The 21738-nt window shown below is 41.0% G+C and overlaps 1 protein-coding gene across 3 annotated transcripts in view; it reads left to right on the plus strand.

The window, feature by feature from the left end:
- Window positions 1–21738, plus strand: part of PRKCQ (protein kinase C theta) — a 126568-nt gene that overhangs the window by 39046 nt on the left and 65784 nt on the right. For all 3 annotated transcript variants that reach the window (XM_058669509.1, XM_058669508.1, XM_004588499.4), the window contains exons 2-4: window positions 10658–10784; window positions 15621–15820; window positions 20105–20165. In XM_058669509.1, coding sequence (XP_058525492.1) covers window positions 10667–10784; window positions 15621–15820; window positions 20105–20165 — 379 coding nt within the window. In that variant the 5' untranslated portion in view covers window positions 10658–10666. The remainder of the gene's footprint in view (window positions 1–10657; window positions 10785–15620; window positions 15821–20104; window positions 20166–21738) is intronic.

Raw genomic sequence — 21738 nt, forward strand, 5'->3', positions numbered from 1 at the left:
AAAGTCAGATATACAGAGAGACAGAGAGGAAGATCTTCCATCCGATGATTCACTCCCCAAGTGAGTGCAACAGCCGGTGCTGCGCCAATCCGAAGCCGGGAACCAGGAGCCTCTTCCAGGTCTCCCACATGGATGCAGGGTCCCAAAGCATTGGGCCATCCTCGACTGCTTTCCCAGGCCACAAGCAAGGAGCTGGATGGGAAGTGGAGCTGCCGGGATTAGAACTGGTACACATATGGGATCCCGGTGCATTCAAGGCGAGGACTTTAGCCACTAGGCCACGCCGCCGGGCCCCAAAGACATTTTCTAACAAGAAGCTATTGATTAGTTTGAGTGGAGACACTTAGCAACCAGAGCTGAAGTCTGGGTTCTGTCACTTAGCAGCCATGCAAAGCCATTAACACAGATGTTCCAATAAACAACCTCTCCTACACCTCCTTACCCACTTTTCCTCTCTCCCTTCTTCTTCACATTGGTAGCAATAGTATCAGCACAAGGGGAGGAGGAAAATGTTAATATTCTAAGACCAGACCTAGACCCCATAAGGGGTTACCTTTAGCTTAGTGTGCCTGCTGAGACCTCAGCTATGACTGAACCCAGATGACAGCATGGGTCAGAGAGGAGCCATTCAGCTCAGCTCAGCACAGGTCAGGTTGTCAACACTGAGCTGGGGCAAATGAATGGTGATCAAATTCTGGAATCATCTGTTACATTTCACAAGATAACTGGAACAGGAGCAAAGTTAAGATCTGTTATCTCCATAGAACACAAAATAGAAATGTAAATTCACAGATTCATGTTTGGCTAAATATATAAAGTCTTACAAGGAAGTAACCAGTTATAACATTTTTATTTGTATTATGGTGAAGAGTGTAGGGAGTCATTTAAATCAGGTTAGGGATCAGAAAAGATATTTTTGAATGAATCGGTACATAAATGGATCCTTGAAGTATGAAAAAAAGATTTTGAAAAATGGCAGTCATACATGGGTAAAGATGGATAGAGCATTGCAAACCAAAGAAATGGCATAAACAAAGCAAAGGATAAATGGTCAGGGCATATTCAGCAAACTAAGACCAAATAGGCTGGGAATCCTAGTGAGAATTTATGTGGTATGGGAGGGAAAGGTGAAATACATGGAAGTTTTGAAATAGCAATTGAAAAATTGCAAATTAATTCAATAGAGACCAGAGCAATTTTCTTAAGAATCAATGCAATTTAATCAAGTAAGCATGAGTAAGACAATCTATTCATGCTACACATTCAAACCAGTGCCAGAATGTTACTAATATTGTCCATATGCTTTATTTCTAGATATTTTGGCTTTGATACTGTTGTTGGGATGTTCTGGCTGTAGGAGTGGAGGACTTGCTAATGTTTACAGATCATAAAGACCTGTTCAATTCTCCAGCAAAATTTCCTGTGTTACTAGTTCTAATAAGTGAATAATAAGCTTGTGCTTTTCTATCATTGTGTATTGTAGAGGTTCTTTTGAATTATGATTTTGCTTATTATTATAATTTACTTTTGAGACTAATATTTAACCTTTCTTTTATTATTTCTATAATGTGTGGAAGTCTGACCAGTAAGTGAACTACTACCCAATTATGTGTGTTTTTATTGGTTACCAATTTTATTCTGTGCACTTTACAAGGAAGCCTATTTTTTTTATTATTAATTACCTACCCTAGGAAAACTTTTTAGCTTATATGGAAATATAAAAGCTTATAGATTAAGCATAACTTAGTTTGATAAACATTTTCTGAGCTGTTGGTTATTTTTTTCCCTAAGACCAACATTTACTATCTTGAAAATGCAGACTTTCTATGTGTTTGTGCTGATCACATTTCATATGTTCATTCCATCGAAGCAAAGAAAAAGCTCAGCAAGGACTTCTGGGTAAGCTTGCCGTTTTGTGCACACACTGTAGAACATTCAATGTTATCACATCTGGAAGAAGAACCATGGAGAAGTCACATTAATTGGACACAATCTGTCACTAGAAGGAGCTTATTTCCTCCATTTCCTTAGAAGGCTGCTGAACTCCGTGTTCTCCCTCCACATGTTATTCCTCTTTAGCACCATTTCTCCTCAAATTTGGCTAAACAGGGGCAGTTGGAAGCCACTGAATGGTTTTGTTCTCCTTCCAAGTTTACTGTTGATTAAACTTCATTCTCTCTTCTGCGTGATTGAGATTTGGCACAAGCAATAACATTGTTGTTTGACTCCTGTGAGGCTGTCCCCCATCACTGAAACATTTCCAAATAAATTACATCAATGCAAATTCTCTCCAGAAATCTTTTTTAAAATAAAGATCATACTTGTTACTTCAGTTGCCTCAGAGAAAGAAAATTTTCTATATTTTTTCCACCTGATGAGAGTATATAACACTTCTGTTTCTTTCTGTATCTGTGCAATTTGTTTCCAACACACTGAAAACTGTGGAAGGTTCATCAGCCTGCATCAATAGGTGAGTCAGTGCCCAGTGAGTTAAGAGAACAAAATTCTCAGTTCAGTGCAGAATGTGTGCTCTTAAGCACACCACTGAGCATATATAGTTGATTGTAGACCTATGTCTCAATTGCTTGCCAAACACAAACGAGATCACGCTTTAAGGTAAAAACAGTGAAGTTGTAAGAGTAAAGACCCTCTGTAAACTTACAGTACTTACGGATGATATTTTAGAGTTGAATACCAAAAGCCTGAAAGATTGGATGGGCAACCTCATGTCCATTATGATAGGTGCCAGTATTGAGATGGCTACATGGAAAAAGTAGAGTGCATTGAACAAGAGGTATTTGTAGCATTTTATGGGAGCTCAGGAGCAAAAGTCAGAGGAAACTCATGCAGTTCAATCAACACATGCCTCTAAAACACTTTTCTACTCTCTTCTTGCAATTTTTCAATATATACCAAAAGTGTTTAGAAAGTCCATTAAAATCCATGAGTTCTAATAATGATAATAACAAAAACTTACATGTGTAAAGAGTCTAATGTGTGCCAGCCCCATTTTAAGCGTCTTCTTTGTATTTGCCCCTGTAATTCTAATAGCCCTTTAAGACAAATTGCTGTATTAGCAGCATTTTCCAAGAGAGAAAAATAGGCTTAGGAAGATTAAATCACTCTAGCAGTTGAACTTGTAAGGACATTGATCTTCTGCCTGTAACAGGTGCTGGGATGTATCCCTTTGGTGTTGACTTCCTCTGTAACTGTCTGCCAGTTAATTTAGCCATTGTATACCCTGGCAGGTAAAACAAATGCATCAGATAAAGAGGTCATGTGGAAAGGTGAGTTTGGAAATTAGCTCCTTTCCAAAATGGACTGAACATTTATCACTTGTGCATTGAATATTTATCACTTATCAGAGCAGGCAGTTAGCTCTGAAGACATAAAGATGATTAAGATATGATTGCTACTCTTAGAATGTATCATCTTGTTAAGGAAGGCAGACAGGAACGAATACATCTGATAAAACATTCAAGGGAAATGCAGCCAGGTGGGCACCAGTGCTCTATCTCCTGTCTTCCCCCAACTTGGAAACTGACTGGTCAGAGGAATGTGGAAATCCTTTATCTTTCTTGGCATCTTGGGCACTCCAATCACAAACAACAAAGCAAATATATTTTTGCAAACTATATTGCAGATGAGTTCAGGGAGACTTCTTGGAGTCCAGTCTCTCTTCAGAATTTATGAGGCATCTCAAGAATTAAGAGTTTTCCTGATGGGTTCATCTATATCCCCCCAAATGGAAGGACTGCAAGCTAGAGACACATACTGAGAGCAGTAGTCACATCCCACTCTGACTTTGCGAATGCCAAGGTTGCTAATTATGACAGGTGCTGTCTCACTATGTACCTGGCGAGTTGAGCCTGAAAGGCTGAGTAAATCCTCCCACCCCAGATGTGTTGCTGGGAAGGCAATGGAAGTGGAGAGGAGGAGAGAAGCAAGGCTTCAAAGAGAAGATAGAATAAGTAGGAACTTGAAAGATGGATGAAGTAGAAGAAGATGGAGTGAAATGAAAGATATTCTCAGGAGAGTACAGCTTTACTAAAAGCCTGGAGCTGTGCAACACCATGGCAAGTCAAAGAAACAGTGACAGATCTGCAAGATCTTAAGAAAAGTCATTCAACTGGAGGTAGAGATGCAGTCAGGAATGAAAAGTACCTAGGATCGGACACAGAGAGAGTGAGATGAAATTGAACTCAGGCAAACATGAAAGAGGGACAGGAACTGCAGCAAGCTGATTGCAAGGCAGGTATGAAGGGAAAGGGGAAGGATGCAAGCCGAAGCAGAGGGCTAAGTAGGAGCCATGGCTCTAATCATTGAACTGGTAAAATAAATGGAGGAGCAAATTTCAAAGGAAGCTCATAAGAGTACCCTTGGAGAGTTAAAGATGTGATTTTGTTGCTTGGATGACAGGTATGTAGGGACCTGACCTCTCTACTGTATTAGGATTAGGTGGCAAGTCAGCCTTCCCATACACTTGTTTCTCCTAGAGAAGTGTTAGACTACACTGCAAGGGGGGTAATGATGTGCCTGACATGTTCATTCCATGAAGGACAGTCTCACAAGCTTAGCCTGTGGCATGTAACACACAAGGAACTCCCTTTTCTATTTCAACACCCAGATGTGTGCTTAGTATACATTCTATTTGCTCTTAATATACACATGTGTGTATATTTATCTATACAAATGTCAATTCTATCTTCTATGTACCAAATCTGATCACAGTGATCAGACCTTCAGGAAAAGGAACACCCATTTGGCTATCAGATAGATAGCCAACATACACATGGGTTAACAACCAGAATGTTTATAAATGAGCGTGCATGTGAATCTAGTGAAATGGCAAGTTAATCTGCACTGCTTGTTAGAAAAGAAATGGCTGGTGTCCAAACAAGACCTCTGTGGGGAGAAAGGGAATCATTCAACTCCTTTGAGAAATTCTGTTTCTTTTTTTATTATTATTATATTTTGACAATATTTACATAGTTAATTAGCATAAAACGGTTCAAGGACTATAGGAAAGTGGGTAAGAGTATTATTTCCATATTGTTTCCTTCATGTATCTGAGGTAAAGGGGGATATTGAGGGAGAAGCCCCACCAAGTTTCCCACCCACCCCAGGTCCCAGATGTGGGGCATGCTCTGAGATACTTGCTCAAGTGTTTTCAGTAGTTCACCAGTTATGAATCGCTGCCAGTCTCTCCACTCCAAGCACAATGAGGTCATTGAAGAATCCACTGATTGACATAGTCCATCACAGAGTCTCCATTTGCCCAGTATTTCACCGTGTCTGTTCCTAAGACACAATTTCCCAGATATGTGTAAAGCTGCAGCTTGCCACCTGAAAATAGCACAAGTCATACAAGGTCAGAGTGGTTGTAACTCAGGCTCTGTAAAACAACATCCACTGTAGACTGAAATCAGAATGTACTGCTTACCTTAACTTATGTTGTATGAAACATGAACAGGCTCAGAATGTGTACTCCTATAAATGAGACTCTTTTGTGAATTTTCCTGAGATCGGTCTGAAAGACCCAAGCACTGCAGGAATGAATAGGCTCTCTCCAGAGGACTTCCAGCTGTTAGCTCAGCTCCTGTCTAAGGATTCCAAATGCAGAGCAGAAAGGGGTCCCTAAACACAAATCTATTAGACATTTTGCTGCTAATTCAACTGTGTGATACATGCAGAATGTTGCCAGAGATAAAGAATAGCCAACAAATGAATTTTCCATAATGTACAGGAAATTAGGGCTTTCTCTCTGTGTCTCATATATACATAAAATATTATCTATATCATATATATTATCATATATATATATATATATATATATATATATATATATATATGAGAAGAAAAATGAAGGGAGAGATCTTCCAACTGCTAATTGACTCCCCACAGAGCTCCACACCCAGGGCTGATCCAGGTTAAAGCCAGAAGCCCTGCACTTTCATTTGAGTTTCTCCACTTGGGTCACCTTCTGTTATCTTCCCAGGTGCATTGACAGGGAGCTGGATCAGAAGTGAAGTATCCAAAACTTGATCCATTGCGCTGACATGGGGTGTTGGCTTTCTAGGTAGCAGCTTACCAAGCTGTGTAATAATTCCAGCCCCATGGCAAACTCCATCAGCTTTCTCAACATCTGTGAAATGAACAGCATCTTTCTAAAGCCCCTTATTTGTGGCTTAAAAATTGCCAAAACTCACCAGCCATTTAGAGGATGGGAAATATCCTGACTAGCAGATTGGCTATTATAGGCTCAAAACTTATATCATTGATTCTTACTTCCAAGTTCCTGTTACTCTCTATGGGTTTCTTCCTTAATTTAAAGGAAGAAATGAAGCTAATGCTTTGTTCATGTTCTCCTTGACTTTCCTAAGAAAGCTGGGGGAAATGCATGTGGACAAGATAGTTCAAGAGAAGGAAGCAAGGAAATAGCTTTGTAATGAGCAGGAGATGCTAGTTTTAGATGAATGGGAGTTCATGGAAAAGTAGCTAAAAAAAGGAGAGTTGTTATGATAAGGTGACAAGACAGAGCAAACAAAGATGCAATCATAGATGAAGTATCAGACTAGAATCCTGGAACATGTAAGGAATGCTATTGATTGCTTTCACTTAAATGACTAAGAAAACATCATTCTGGGGCAGAATCAAGATGGCAGAATAGGATAAGGACAGTTTAAATGGGCGGAGAAAAGCAGAGAGGACACGTTCCAGGAAATAGGAGAGGACAGAACAATAGCAGAGGGGTACCTGGAGACCGACAGACACAGGAAAGCAGTGAAAACAACGGTGTGGTGTTGCAGTGACTGATATTCCAGTGGCATTCAGCAAATGGCGATCTGAACTGCACCAGCAGCCAGAAAAATATCAGCAACCAGGGACTTTGACTGGGAGCTTGGGAGGTGAAACCAGAAAAAGAATGGTCCATCCTGCTGGTCTGTTTGATTTGACCAGGAGCAGAGACAGAGCAGCAGATCCCAGATGGGCAGTGCAAGAACAGGGTGGATTTCACAGCCCAGTCAGCTCCCCCAAAGTCAAATTGGGCACCATTTTGCTTAAGGAGGCAAAGGCAAGGGAAAGGACTGAGCATATGCTGAGCTGGGAGTGAACTCATTTCTGACTCAGTGAACTGCAGGAATGTGGCGCTTTACAGGTTCCATCCAAGACAGGTCTGGGTAGCCCTAAGACCTGATGGCCAGCAGATCAAGAACTCTAGTAGTGGCACGTCAGGTGCCATTTTGTACAGTGTGGCAAAAGCTTTAGACTGCAGGGGACAACAGTGAACTGTGCATGTGCTGAGCTCACTAGAACTCACTGAGTTCAGTGGATTGCACTGGTCCTACAGGAAAATAATACTGATGGTGGCATCGTACAGGTCAAAATAGGTCCATGTGGCATCCAGACCTAATGTCCAACAGGTTCCAGCAAGATCAGCACCACCAACAACCTAGCTATATAGGACACCTGGTGTCTCCCTAATCCTGGGACCTGCTGCAACCAGAAGTGGGAGAAAGGTTGTGCAGGCAATTGTGCAACCTCAGCATGATAGCACAGGAGGTGGAGAGTGGTGAGCCAGAAGTTGGGGCTACAGAGAACATGGTGGAAATCTAACATAAGAACCCACACCTGGAACTTGCTGGAGGGAGTGGCACAATTGGCTGCAAGCAAAGAGTTGCATACCAACAGCAATAAGTAAAATAAAACTGTAGACCTGTGGGTGACACAGCTTAGAAACCTGCCCCAAGGAGAAGAATCTGATAACTAGAAGTACAATGACCAAGAGCAAAAGAAGAGACAAAGGCACAATGAATATTACTGAAAACTCCCCTGCAAAGGAGCAAAACCCTATGCCAACCTCAGAGTTCACTGAGGAAGACATTGAGAAAATGGGGCACACAGAATTCATAAAACTCATTTTAAAGCTTCTGATCAACAATGAGAAGCACATACAAGAGTTCAAAGAATTTAAGGAGTATGTTACACAAGAAATAGCAGCAATAAAGCAAATCAGGGCTGATATATCAGAAATTACCACAGCAGAGCATACTAAAATTGCAGTGGAGAATCTCCAAAATACAATGAAGCAAGCAGAACAAAGAATCTAAGAACTGGAAGATATTCCCTGTCACCAGGGGGAAGCAAACAAAAAGCTAGAACCAGAGCTGGATCAGGCCAAAAGAAGTATTCAAGAATTGAAAGACACTATTAAGAGGCCAAGTATAAGAGCTATGGGAGTCCCAGAAGGTGTAGAAAGAGAAACTAGTTTTACAAATATATTTAATGGGGCCCGGCGTAGTGGCCTAGCGGCTAAAGTCCTCGCCTTGAATGCACTGGAGCCCAGATGGGCGCCGGTTCTAATCCCGGCAGCTCCACTTCCCATTCAGCTCCCTGCTTGTGGCCTGGGAAAGCAGTCGAGGACGGCCCAAAGCTTTGGGACCCTGCACCCGCGTGGGAGACCTGGAGGAGGCTCCAGGTTCCCGGCTTCGGATCGGTGCAGCACTGGCCTTTGCAGCTCACTTGGGGAGTGAAACATTGGACGGAAGATCTTCCTCTCTGTCTCTCCTCCTCTCTGTATATCCGGCTTTCCAAGAAAAATGAATAAGTCTTTTTAAAAAATACAGTTAATGAAATCACAGGGGAAAATTTCCCTAATCTAGGGAAAGAATTGGGAAACAACATCCAGGAAGGGCACAGAACTCCCAACAGGCTTGATGAAAAGTGGTCTTCACCACAAATATGATAATCAAGCTCTTTTCAATAAAACATAAGGAAATGATCCTTAAATGTACATGTTAAAAAAATCAACTGACATATTAAAGGAATGCCAATTAAACTCACAGGAGACCTCTCACAGGAAACTCTAAAGTCAAGAAGAAAATGGAGTGACATATTCCAGATTCTAAAAGAAAAAAAATTGTTGGCCTAGGATAACATATCCAGCAAAGCTTTCTTTTGTCTTTGAAAATGAAATAAAATTCTTCCACAGTAAAGTTAAAAAGCATTTGCCTCTTCCAAACCTGCCCTACAAATGATACTTCAAGATGTTCTCTTTACAGAGAAAAGGAATAACACCCAACAAAACCAAAGGCAAATGTGAAGAACATCTCAGTAAAATGGCAACAGAAGACTAAATCAATGAACAACCCATTCCTAAAATGACAGGACCAAATTACCACCTATACATATTAACCCTTAAAGTAATTGGCTTAAGCTCAATCAAACATCATAGATTAGTAGACTGGATTAAAAAACAAAACCCATCTATTTGTTGTCTAGAAGAGACAAATTTCACCAACAAAAATCAGCGGAAGCTATATCTCATGGATTTTGATGTTTTTGTTAGTTTCGTCTCTTCAAAAGTTTCTTGGGATTAAATTATTCAGTGATTCATAGATCATCGAGTAGCATCATTTTCTTCAAGAAGGTTCTTGATTTTCTTTTTCATTTTTTCAGCGACACATTATTCATTCAATAACATGTATTTAACTTCATGGTGTTGTTAATTTCTTTTATCTTCCTGTTGTTGATTTTGTTTTGTGGCTTTTCATTTAAGGGGATGTATAATAGCTGTGTAATGGAGACTGTCATATCTAGTAACATGTTATTTAACTTTATGGCATTGTGAATTTCTATTTTTCTTCCTATTGTTGATTTTGTATTGTGGCTTTTCATTTATGGGAATGTACAGTAACTGTGAAATGGAGACTAACATATCCAGATGTGAGGATACAATGTAGTATGCATCTCTATTTCCAGACAAAGATGAACTTATAATGAAACTGTTTACTGTATCTCGACAATAGGATGCTGGACTCTGCCATTGTCCATGCCTGCAATGATGGACATATGACTGTGTATGAAGAACTTTAGTAATGATATAGGGAAACTTGGGGGGTGGAATTGGGGAGGGGATAAGGGAAATCCCAGAAGCTTATGGAATTGTATCATAAAATGGTAATAATAATAATAATAAACTGAAAAAAAGAAAACATAATTTTTTTCATTTATGATATATTTTGTTTATCCTTCACTAGTAAAGTGCTATTTTATAGGTTTTTAAATGGCTCATGACATTGAAAGGTTCGTGTGTGTGTGTGTGTTTGTGTGTTTGTAAGACAGAGAACGAGATTGAAAAGAAAGTGATCCTTTTCGAAAGTATTTGAAGTAAGATCAGCTGTTCAATGCCCTAAAGTTAATTCTGTTACGTACAGAAATAGACCCTGTAAGAATTGTGTGGTGTCATATTTAACCAGTGTGGCTAAAATAGACTCTGTTTATAAACTTATTTTCTGATGACTGTATCATATTTCCTGGGCACCTCCTTGAATAACAGGAGAAATAAATAGGTAATAGTTGCTTCACTATTAAACCTAGTTTCATTATATTTATTGGCATTTAGTCATTACTTCATTCTCACAAATTAGGGTGAATAGAAACTTCCAGAAAGCCTCTTCCCTTGGCAAATTAGTCTGTGGTTTGGGTGAGTTCAGCAATGTTTTGCATAAGCAGAACTAAAAGCATTTGTTCTGGATAGCTGACCTATTTGAGGATATGGCTGTTGGCGATAAAACACTGGTTAAGTGGAATTGGGGTAGCAAAAATAATACAACTCCTAGCCCTTAACCTGTGATTGTCTTTCATCATTTTTCAGGGAGTGACTATGTCACCGTTTCTTCGAATTGGTTTGTCCAACTTTGACTGTGGAGCCTGCCAATCTTGTCAGAGTGAAGCCATTAGCCCTTACTGCGCTGTGTTGGTCAAAGAATATGTTGAATCAGGTAAGTGGGGCACTGGGAGGGGGAGGAGAAGAAAGATCCTCCTGCAATCTATGCATGAAGCAAGCCCTTTGAGAAACTTCAGAGTCACTTAGTTTAACAATTGAGGATGCTGAAGCCCAGGGAAGCCATATACTTTCTGATGACCCAGACTTAGTGCTGGTCTGGGACAAGAACCCAGCAACCCCCGGTTGTTTTCTTTCCTGGTACCATTTTCCCCATATGAACCAAAGAAAAGAGCAAAGTCTACTGAGGAAATTATGTGAGGAGTTAGTAGAAAATAAATCTAGTGAACTAAGGTGGAACATGGAGAGGGGGACTATGGTAGTGCTTCAGTTGGTTAGGCCTTACTTGTTTTTTTTTTTTTAATGATTTATTATATTTTTTATTTATTTTTTTTTATTGTTAATTATTTTGCATTATGTGACAGTTTCATAGGCTCTGGGAATCCCCCCTCCCTCCCCACGCCCCTCCCCCCGGTGGATTCCTCCACCTTGATGCAGTATTACAGTTCAAATTCAATCAAGATTCTTTCATTGCAAACATATACCAAGCATAGAGTCCAGCTACTTATTGTCCAGATGGGTTGAACAGTTTCTTGGGGAGACCTTTTCTGGTCTGAAGTTTGAGCTGGCAGAATATCATCACAGTCAATTAAGAGTCCCAATATAACATCAACAGCAATTTGCAATGTTATGGAATTGACATGGTTTTGAGTAACCAGTGTATTAAAAAGAAAAAAAAAAAAAAAGGAAAACAAGTCCTAGCCACCACCTATGATTAGCTCATTGACATTTCAATTTTAGTTCATATACAGGACCGGCTGCTTTATACCTTAAAATGGCCATAAGGCACCATTCAGCTGTTTCGTGTCCATTTCATCTTAGTATTTAGCCAGTTGTTGTGTTGAAGTAAAATTTTGCTGATCTTGGCAGATTTTAGGATAATCCAGACTGGCTTGTAACTCTAACAAGATATATGTCAACATTTTAGGTGCAGAACATTTTTTTTTTGGGGGGGGGGGTGTGCAGGAAAATCCTCAACACCATGGTGAGGAGTAACTAATCTTTGTGACCCACCCAGCGAGGCATGAGCCAATCCATGCCAGCTCTTTCCTGTCAGATTTCAAGTTCTACTTTCTGTTGTTTATTTATTTTAGGTTTTTTTTTTTTTTTTTTTTTTTTTAGTTTGTATGATTGTTTGTTTGCTGTGAGGGGTTTTCGAAGCGATCCCGATGGTCATTGCGAGGGAGGCGGGATCCAGAGGTGGAGCCAGGCTTGGACCAGAGAAAGCTCTCCTCCCTGGTCCCGAAGGACGTTTATTGTTCTTCTGTTTCTGCAGACCACTCAGGGCTTCTGGTTGTCTTTCCGATGACGTTGTTTTCTGCACGGTAGTGTTTGGACTTCTTCCATCCCCTGCGGAAGCTCCGGTTGGGGGTGGGTGACCTCAGAGTACTCGGCCTCCGAGGGCATCCAATTCCCTGTGGGTTAGGCCTTACTTGTAACAACAGCATGCCATGTGAGTGCCAGCTGGCACACCTCTGACTTCAGTCTGGCCCATACCCTGGCTATTGCAGCATTTGGGGGATTGAACTTCCATTTGGATGGAAGATCAATCTTCCTCTTTCTCTCTGTCTCTCTTTCTCACTCTACTTTTTAAATAAATGAGTAAATATTAAAAAAAAAAAAACAGAATCAAGTAGAACATGGAAACTGTACCGACAGGTCTGCTAGCTCTAAATGACTGTAAATAGATTAAGATTCCATTGTCTTAGAATCATCTGTAACAATTTCATGCTGTGCCTTTCACTAAGCATATATAAAAATTAACACAGAATCTGTAATGAGACATTAAAATGAAAAGTTCAGAAAACTCTCTTTCTCCATTTATGTATTCCAGTATGATTGATAGAAAAATCATGCTTTGTCAATTTTGAATATTTATAGGTAGTCATGGTGAGGGTGCATAGTGAGTCAGTCAACCAGGATTCCATCTGTGGGTTTGCAGGTTTCTATTAGAACAGCCCTATTGTACAGGACATCTCCCCACTGCTTACACTCACCTTGTTCGCTGCCTCTGCATGTGAATATTCTCATGGGGGCAGGAATGAGGCCTAGTGATTCAAGTCCCACTTAATAGAACTGCATTCCATATCAGAGTGCTGGATTCATTCAGGTCCCAGCTCCACTTCTGATCACACTCCGCAGCTAATGTGCACTCTGGGAGACGCAGCAGGTGATGGCTCCAGTAGCTGGGTTCCTGCCACCAATGTGGAAGGCCTTGTTTGAGTTCCTGGCTCCTGGTTTCTGTTCGGCCCAGCTGAGGTTTTGCTGGGCCTTTAGAAAATGTCTGGGAAACCTCTGTTTGTCGACCTGTCTCTGTTGCATTCTCTCTCTCTCTCTCTCTCTCTCTCTCACACACACACACACACACACACACACACACACAAGCTACCTGTTTCCCTATGTATCTTTCTTAGCTTAGCAGACTCCTCCTCAAGAATTATGATTCCCACTGATGTAGGTTTGGGATAAGTGCAAGGATCATCACAGCTCATAAGGGCAAGAGATATTGATGGGGAGCTTGCTGTGAGTGAGGGTCCTGAGGTTGGAGCCCAGAAGAAAGAAAGCAAATAATATGGGGTAATAGAGGTAGTGAGGCAAGTTCTCTTTGAACTGCTCCTCTCAAGGAGATGAAAGGCAATAACTGAAATATTCTAAGTAGTAATGATAAGTGCAGTGAAGAATATCAAGATAAGGTAAAGGGTAGACAGAAAGACTGGGGATAGAGATATGCATATTATTTCATACACAGTAGGCCAAAAAAGGCCTCTAGGAGATTTGCATGTGCAGATGGAAGGGGAACGCAAGTCAGATGCGGAAAACCTCCAGTTGGATGTTTACTGCCCAAAATGCTGGGGCTCCAAATCGCAGCGTTCTGGCTTCCACCCTCCAGCAAAGACGCGTTCCTTCATGACTGACCCCCTCCTTGCAGACATGCTGAGTACATCAAAGTTGGAAAGTCTATCCAAATCTTCTTGATTTCCCTCCTTCCCAGAGTTCTCTCCTGTTTAGTTAAAAGTGAGGATGTCACTTCCTCCCAACCTAAAACCTTTCAAATGTCACAGACATCTTTGAAATGCAAAATGTTGGAGTGTTTCAAAGCCGCTTCTGACTTAATGGGTCTCCTGGACCCAGTCCTCTTTATAACCTCAGGACTCCCTGACATTTGCCTCCTGAGAGCCCCCTTTTTATTCCTTCTTTTTTTCTTGCCTTTGAACTTGGTCTCATGGGCCATGTGGATCAACAGACCTTGTCAGAAAAGGAAGAAACTCTTTTCTAAAAGTTAAGGTGTGGAGTCACGGGGTAGTTTAGATGGTTGTGTTTTGGTTTTGGTTGGGTTCAGTAGAGAAATCGCTGGCAACACTGTCATTCAAGTGTGATTCCCATAGAATTTAAACATGTTTCAGTGCTCTGGCTGCGAGGCTACATTCTCCTTGGCGATTCTGCGGAACAAGGGCAAACAGGCAACTAGCAGTCTGAGAGCCTTTATCAGATGGGATCCTGAGTTCTGGTTCTCTTTTTAGGTGACATTGAACCAGGCTAATGAAAATGTAGAAAGTTCCTTGTTTGTGGGACTTGCTCACCGTTTACCTAGATATAGAAAATAAGATGAGAGGAAGGGAATTATTTTAGAGAAAGCTTCACATTTGTGGAAGGAAATTGTGGATGCGACCATGAATACCACCATTGGGTTCTGCAAAGCCCAATCTCTAGTTAATTTTCTTACTCAAGCCATCAAAATCTTCCCCTTCCCCTTCCTATTACACTCTTGATAGTACCATAGTTCACACTTCTGTTAACCTAGGTTACCTACAGTCTAAGCTTCAGCTTAATTAACTTTATATGTAGCCCTAAAATAAATATTAATCAAGCAAATGCTAAAGTCTTGTTCTATTGCGGCCTTGTTCATAGAAAGGGGCCGGCAGGAGTTACAGCAGCTTTATATATTCCTATTTCAAGTGAATCTTCCCCTTTGGCTAAAGTTGCCATTTAAAGTGCTTAGTATAACAAGAAAGAAACAGTCAAATGCAGATGAAGTTTGGCCTGGTACCAGTTCAGTTGATCACATGAACCTACTCTTTTTATTTTTTAACTTTTTCTGTGGAAGTCAGAGTTACAGAGGGAATGAGAGACAGAGTGGGAGCTCTTCCATATGCTGGTTCACTGCTCGAATGGCAGCAATACCTAGAGTTGAGCCGATCTGAAGCCAGGAGCCAGGATCTTCCTCTGGGTCTCCCACGTGGACACAGGGGCCCAAGGACTTCGTTGCTTTTCCAGGCCATAAACAGGGAGCTGGATAGAAAGCGGAGCAGCCACGACACAAGCTGGTTCCCATATGAAATGCCAGTACCACAGATGGTGGCTTAGCCTACTACACCACAGTACTGGCCCCATGTCCAATCCTTTACAGATTGAAAAAGGAAGATCTCTAAAGCATAGAAATTTTTTTCAGAAAGTATTTACTCAAGTGTTCATGTCCAAAATGAAGCAACCGATCGTTGGAGAATAAAAGAAAAATCCAATGCAAGATATTGTCAGATGATTGTTACCTAAATTACCTACTTTGGACATTTAATAGTCAGTATATTACTTTGCTCCGATATCTTGAAGCTGTCTCAATCTGTGGATATCATTTCTGTTTAGGTTATTCTTTGTCCCCCCTATAGAATTATTCATCCTACAAGGCATACAGAAAAGATGCCATTGCTGAATTAAATTGTATTACTTTTCCAGAGCTGGCAGAAGCAGTAATGAGAACATGTCTTTTTGTTCGTAGAAAATGGACAAATGTATATCCAGAAGAAGCCAACTATGTACCCACCCTGGGATAGCACTTTTGACGCCCACATCAATAAAGGAAGAGTGATGCAGATCATTGTGAAGGGCAAAAATGTGGACCTCATATCCGAGACCACCGTAGAACTCTACTCACTGGCCGAGAGGTGCAGGAAGAACAACGGGAGAACAGAAATCTGGGTAAATGTCTGAGCTGCGAGCCTCATTTCAACACCATAGTTGATAAGCAGGATGATAGCTGGTGACTAACTCCCAATTTTCACCCACAAGGACTGGTCTGGGTAAACAGGCACTCTTCCACATCCTAACTGGTGGCAGTGATTGTTCATTAGGGACTCTAGAACTAATGGGCATTTTCAAATCTCTTTCACCTCTGTGAAAGGGAAAGAAGATCTCTTAGGCAATGAAAAACTGCTGTACATTTGATCTATTAAGTAAGCTTGGAAATATTGCAAATCCCCCTTAATTTAGGAACCGAGCTGTCTATTTATCAAAGCATTGAAATATGAGAGGATAAAACAAAGATTATTTAAAGTTTCATATTTTGTTTCCTTTCTGTCAACCTGCACATATTTTTGCAGTCATAATGAATTTACTTAATTTACCTTGTACTACGAAGTACATCATACATAATTCAGATCAACAAAGCAGATTTTTGAAAACCTAGCTTAAGTACCGAATGTGTAGAAATGCAAAGGGAAGACTAAACTATGACAGCACAAAAATTCTATTGGGAGTGGGCTTTGCGGCACAGCAAATTAAACTGCTGCATAAGATGCCTATATTCTGCACTGGTGTGCCTGGAGAGTCTTGGCTACTCCACTTTTAATCCAGCTTCCTGCCAATGCATCCTTGGACCGGTGGACACACATCTCTTTCTCTCTTTCTCTCTTTCTCTCTCTCTCTGTCTCGCACTCTCAGTGTCGCCTGTGACTCACTTCCCAACTCTGTTTTGTTTTTTAATATTTATTTATTTATTTTTATTTAAAAGACAGAGTTACAGAGAGAGAAGGAGAGACAGAGAAAGACATCTTCCATCTGCTGATTCATTCCCAAAATAAATACAAGAGCTAGAACTGGGCCCATCCAAAGCCAGGAGCCAGGAGCTTCTTCCATGTCTCCCATGTGGGTGCAGGACCCAAGGACTTGGGCTACTCTCTGCTTCTCTCCCAGGCCATCAACAGAGAGCTGGATCAAAAGTGGAGCAGCTGGGACTGGGAGCAGCAGTGTCCATATGTGAGGCTGATGCCACAGGCTGCTATGCCACCACACCCATTTCTGTCTTTAAAATAAAGAAACAAACATTAAAAAATATTTAATGAAAATTTCTGGGACACAAAGTGAAAAACATTTGTGAGTAACTCTTATGGGACCTAAAATCCAAAAAATGTTTTCAGAATGTTTACATCCTTTATGCCAAAAGTGAGAATCTTCACCCTTTGCTATTTACTTTCTACAACTCAGATTTAAGGAAATATGGTCAATAAACATTTAAGTCACAGATGCAAACCTAAAAACTAGTGTTTTTGTTACTTGTGTGTTCTTGACCTTAGAAAAAAAAAGCTTTTTAAAAAAACTAAATGAAACTTTGCTCCTGTCGCTAAAATAAGCTTTAAAGCCAAATATTCTTATATTCCAAGGTTGTTTTTAGACAAGTCCCTATACTCAGATAAATCTAGGTAGTTTGTTCAGCAGTATCTGTCTAGCACTTCTGTGTTCAACTGAGGATAAGGATTAAAGAAACCAAACTGCTTTTAAGCAAGCATAGCTGTTTAAGCAAGTAGGAAAATGTAAAGTCACTGAGTACTGTCACAGACACTTAACTCACCATTAAAGAGTTCACACAAATAGGTGAGGGAGCAGGCAGGGACTCAAGCCTGGGAGCCGTTAGCCAGGCAAGAAGTTTAAAAAGGTCTTTCCCAGTGCCTCTGTGCTCCCACACCCAGTCCTATTTATTTTCTGCTTTTCTCTTTGTTTAAGAGAAGGTTCATCTGATCCCTGTTTTGTAAAAACAGCTTTCTATTCATATTTCCTTCTTGATGAATGAAAGACTATTTTTTCTCCTTTTGCTAATTAGGCTTTGCTAGTATGCATGTCTTCTTGGTTTTTGTTCTTGCTTTTTTAGATCTCTGGAACTTGAAATTTTTTCCTCTTTTTAAATTCATTTTTAAACTAATTAATTTATTTGATGATACAGTTCCAAAGGCTCTGACATCACCTCCCCAATTCCTTTTCTCCAATGAGTTCTGTATCTACACAGCACAATCTACAATAGCAAAGACATGGGGAAAAAAAACTTTCAAGAGTGGATAAACAAAGTGTGGCAAATCTATAGAACACTAATCAGCCATTAAAAAGATTGGAATTCTACCATTTGCAACAAAGTGGTCCCAACTAGAAGGCCATTATACTCAGTGAAATAAGCCCATCCTAAAAGGACAAATATCATATGTTCTCTCTGATATAAGACTACCTATATACAAAGTATACGATGAATAGACATGTAGGTAAACATGCATGTACATATAGTCATCTGGAGGAACTGTAGGATGTGAAGATCCAATGCAGTATGCATCTCTACTTCCAAATCAAAAATGAACTCCTAATGAAACTGCAAATTATATCCTGACAATATGATGCCAGACTCTGTCATTCTCTATGCCTACAATGTAAGGATACACTTAAATAGCAGAATGATAGACTTAGGACTGTTTTTGAAGGATTAAACTGTTATAATACATTAAGGGAAATCAGTGAATTTGATTTCTAACCTAAGCTTTAGTTAACTTTATTTTTGTCAGATTGTTCACTTTCTTTGTACTCTTAGATCACTTCAACAGAAGCACATGTTAGCATTCAGATCCTCATTTAGACAACTACCCAACTTTTTACATTTTGAAGCTTTGGAGATTTTTTCAAGGTTATTTCTGAGTTTATTTTAATTTAACAGACATCTTAGGGTTATTTTAATGTGTTTTTAAAATTTTTAATGGACTGGTTTTATTGAAATATGAAATCAGCAGGTTGTTTTGCCCCTACTTGCATTAGAATCTGCTTTCTTAAAATTTGTTTTCCTATCCAAAATTTTTTTCTCAGACTTTCGTCTCTATAGACACCATCCTGTTTCTAACCAGCAGTTTGAGATTTGCCTTTTGCTTGCCCAGATTTCCAACTGTGTGCATGATTGTTGCACACTCTTTTCTTGCAAATAGGCTAGGATATTACTTTCTCAATGTAGTCTTTCTATTCACTGACTGGTTTGATTTCTGCCATCACCTCTGTTTCCTAAATTGTGATTATATTGTCACCTGATACTAATTTGGCCACTTCATTTGGAACAGACACCTTGGGAACAGGTGTCCTCTTCTTCCGGTTTTCCTTCAGCTCTACAAATTATTCCATAAGCCAGAGAACAATGATGTGTATTTCTGACATTGAATGGCACTCCCCTCTGCAGGAACCTATATAAACTCATAGGAGAATGGCTAGTTGACCAAACAGTACAAGCTTGCTTTGTCACAAAATTCTAGTAGTACTGATGCTGTGACAAAGTTTATTGCTATTGTGTCAGATTTGCAGAAGTCTCCTAAGGTTCAGTGACTGGTACACAACCACACAACTGGGAAATAATTTTGTCACAATTTTTGTTCAGTCCTGGGTTTATCAGGACATCTGTTGCTGCAGATGGCTTAAATCATTTTTCTCCTTCTCCCCCTCCTCCTTCTTCTTCTAACAGCCTAGAGTGGTCATTGAATATTAATAATCATCCTCAAATGTTCTTAGATGCGTCCTTTGTTCCCCTTCTGCATCCTCTCTTAAATGCTGCTTTGTTCTGATCCCTTCTGCTTAATCATGTTGAAATACATTTATTATCCCATCACAGACCAAACCACTGAACATTTCCTGAAGTAGTTCACCAAGCACTTTCCCAAGAAGGCAGTCCCTTCTTACAAAAGGAAAAGTCCACTCCCACTGAATACCCTGATTAACTTAGAATGTGAGCATCCTACCTGGAAGGGAAGAGAGAGGTTTGTGAGCCTCTGGAAAGAGGATTCATCTTTCCTCGTGACGGAATACTTTCCCGTAAGGAACTGGTTCTAGTGTCGAATCCCTTATCCAGACTAAGACCAATGTCTGCTCTCATTACTACTTTTCTTCACAGGCAAGAAAATCAAATAATATGATCTAAAACTTTCTTTCTTCCCTATGTGAATTTTGATCTTTAAGTAACGATGGGGAACAGCTGAAGTGTTTTAATAGAAGAAAGGCTGTCTTCAAGAATTCTGAAGTAATCTGATGAGAAGGAGTAAAGTTTGGAGGCACAATAATTTTTCTCAATATTGGAAATCATCTTTTTTTTTTTACTTGAAATCTTCTGCCATCACCAGAGAAATCAGTTAACATGTCATTGAACTCTGTTGGTTTCTCATCCTAACTGATACTGTTTTTCCTTCTCCCAATCAGCTGGAGCTGAAACCTCAAGGCCGAATGCTGATGAATGCAAGATACTTCCTGGAAATGAGTGGCAAGTGACATTTCTTCTTCCTATTTGGGGTTGAGGAGGGTATGACCTTCTCTTCAGGTGCAACTTCTTTTTTATTTTATTTTATTTTATTTTTTATTTTTGATGATGATTACGTCATTAATCAGGGTGGGAAGTATCAAGGGTTAAGTAAAAGTGGGTGAAATCGTTGTTTCCAAATTTTCTGTTTCTTTCTCTTGTCTCTGGGCAAATGGGAGAGATAAAGAGGGAATCCACACCCAGACTCCCAAATGTCCCAGTACCCAGGGATGAGAAACCAGCCCCTGATATCGACCCAGGGTCTCGCTGTGGTGCATGTTCCAAAGGTTCTGGCCAAGTGGTTTGGATAGTTCTGAAATGCTGTCAATTTCGCCGACCCAAGGTTGAGGCAGTCCTCTCAATGTCCATTGGCAGACATGGTCAACCTCAAGTCAGCCTCCACCCAGATTTTTGCTGTCTTCGTTTGGCTGGGGTAGATGTCCACTTTGTTGAGTTCTCCTCCCTCTATGATGGTACCCAATGAGCTCCCCTAGTCTCCATGTGCATCAGCGTCTGAATCCACTGCTCCACCTTTCTCACTCACAGGCAAGCCCAAGGATGCACACTAGACAAACTGAGCCCCACCCGATCCCCTGCTCCTGGGACTTACAAACCTAGCACCTACCTTGTGGGCGGGCCCTAGGACCTGGGCCAGGTGACCTGAGCCCCACAAGATCCCCCACCCCCAGGGCTCATAAACCCGGCACCCACTTACCCCAGGCTGACATGGCTCGCCTCACCTCAACATCAACTATTGTGTTGTGCAACCTGGCTCAGTCCAGCCTGCCCCCAGCTTCAGCTCCTGCTTGTGGATGCTATAGTCTATCCCAGTCCAGCCAGATCCCTGTCCTGGCCCTAATGTTAACTGGCTGGTGTTGCAGCACAGCCTAGCCACTCTGCACCCCACCTGAGTTCTCAGATCTGCCAGTGAATGTTTTGAACTGGCCCAGCCTGGTCTGTCCCCGGACCTGACCGACATCTATGCCAGCGGGTACTGCAACCTGGCCTGATCTGGCCTGTTCCTTGCCTTGGTTCTTGCACTCACCTAGAGACTGCATTCTGACAAAGGAGTTCCCCATGTTCATCTGTCAGGTCTCCTCCCAGTGTCAGATCTCTTGCACAACAGTGGGTCCTTGGCCCAGGTTGACTTTGTCTACCTCTTATCCTAGCAGGAATAGTGGCCTTGCTCAACCAGTCCACACCCATTTTGGTTCTTTACTGTTAGATGTTGCAGCCCAGCCACACCTGGCCCAAGCCCAGACCAAGACTTCGTATGGTTCACTGGGAGTCAAGACCTAGCCCAGCCCTTTCTACACCCACTCTGGCTCTCATGAGTATCAGTGGGTGCTGGAGTGTTGCCCAGTCTGCCGTTCTCCAGACCCAGTCCTCATCCACACCAGGGGAAGCTATAGCCATGTCCAGCCCAGACTCAGCAGGGGCTTCCCATGCGCTCCCCAGCCAGACCTATTCCCATCCACAGCTCTTGAGCTTGCCAACGGAGATTGCAGTTCCACAGGGGTGAGCCCAAAAATACACC

The sequence above is a fragment of the Ochotona princeps genome, chromosome 10, assembly GCF_030435755.1.
Source record: "Ochotona princeps isolate mOchPri1 chromosome 10, mOchPri1.hap1, whole genome shotgun sequence".
Lineage (NCBI taxonomy): Eukaryota > Metazoa > Chordata > Mammalia > Lagomorpha > Ochotonidae > Ochotona > Ochotona princeps.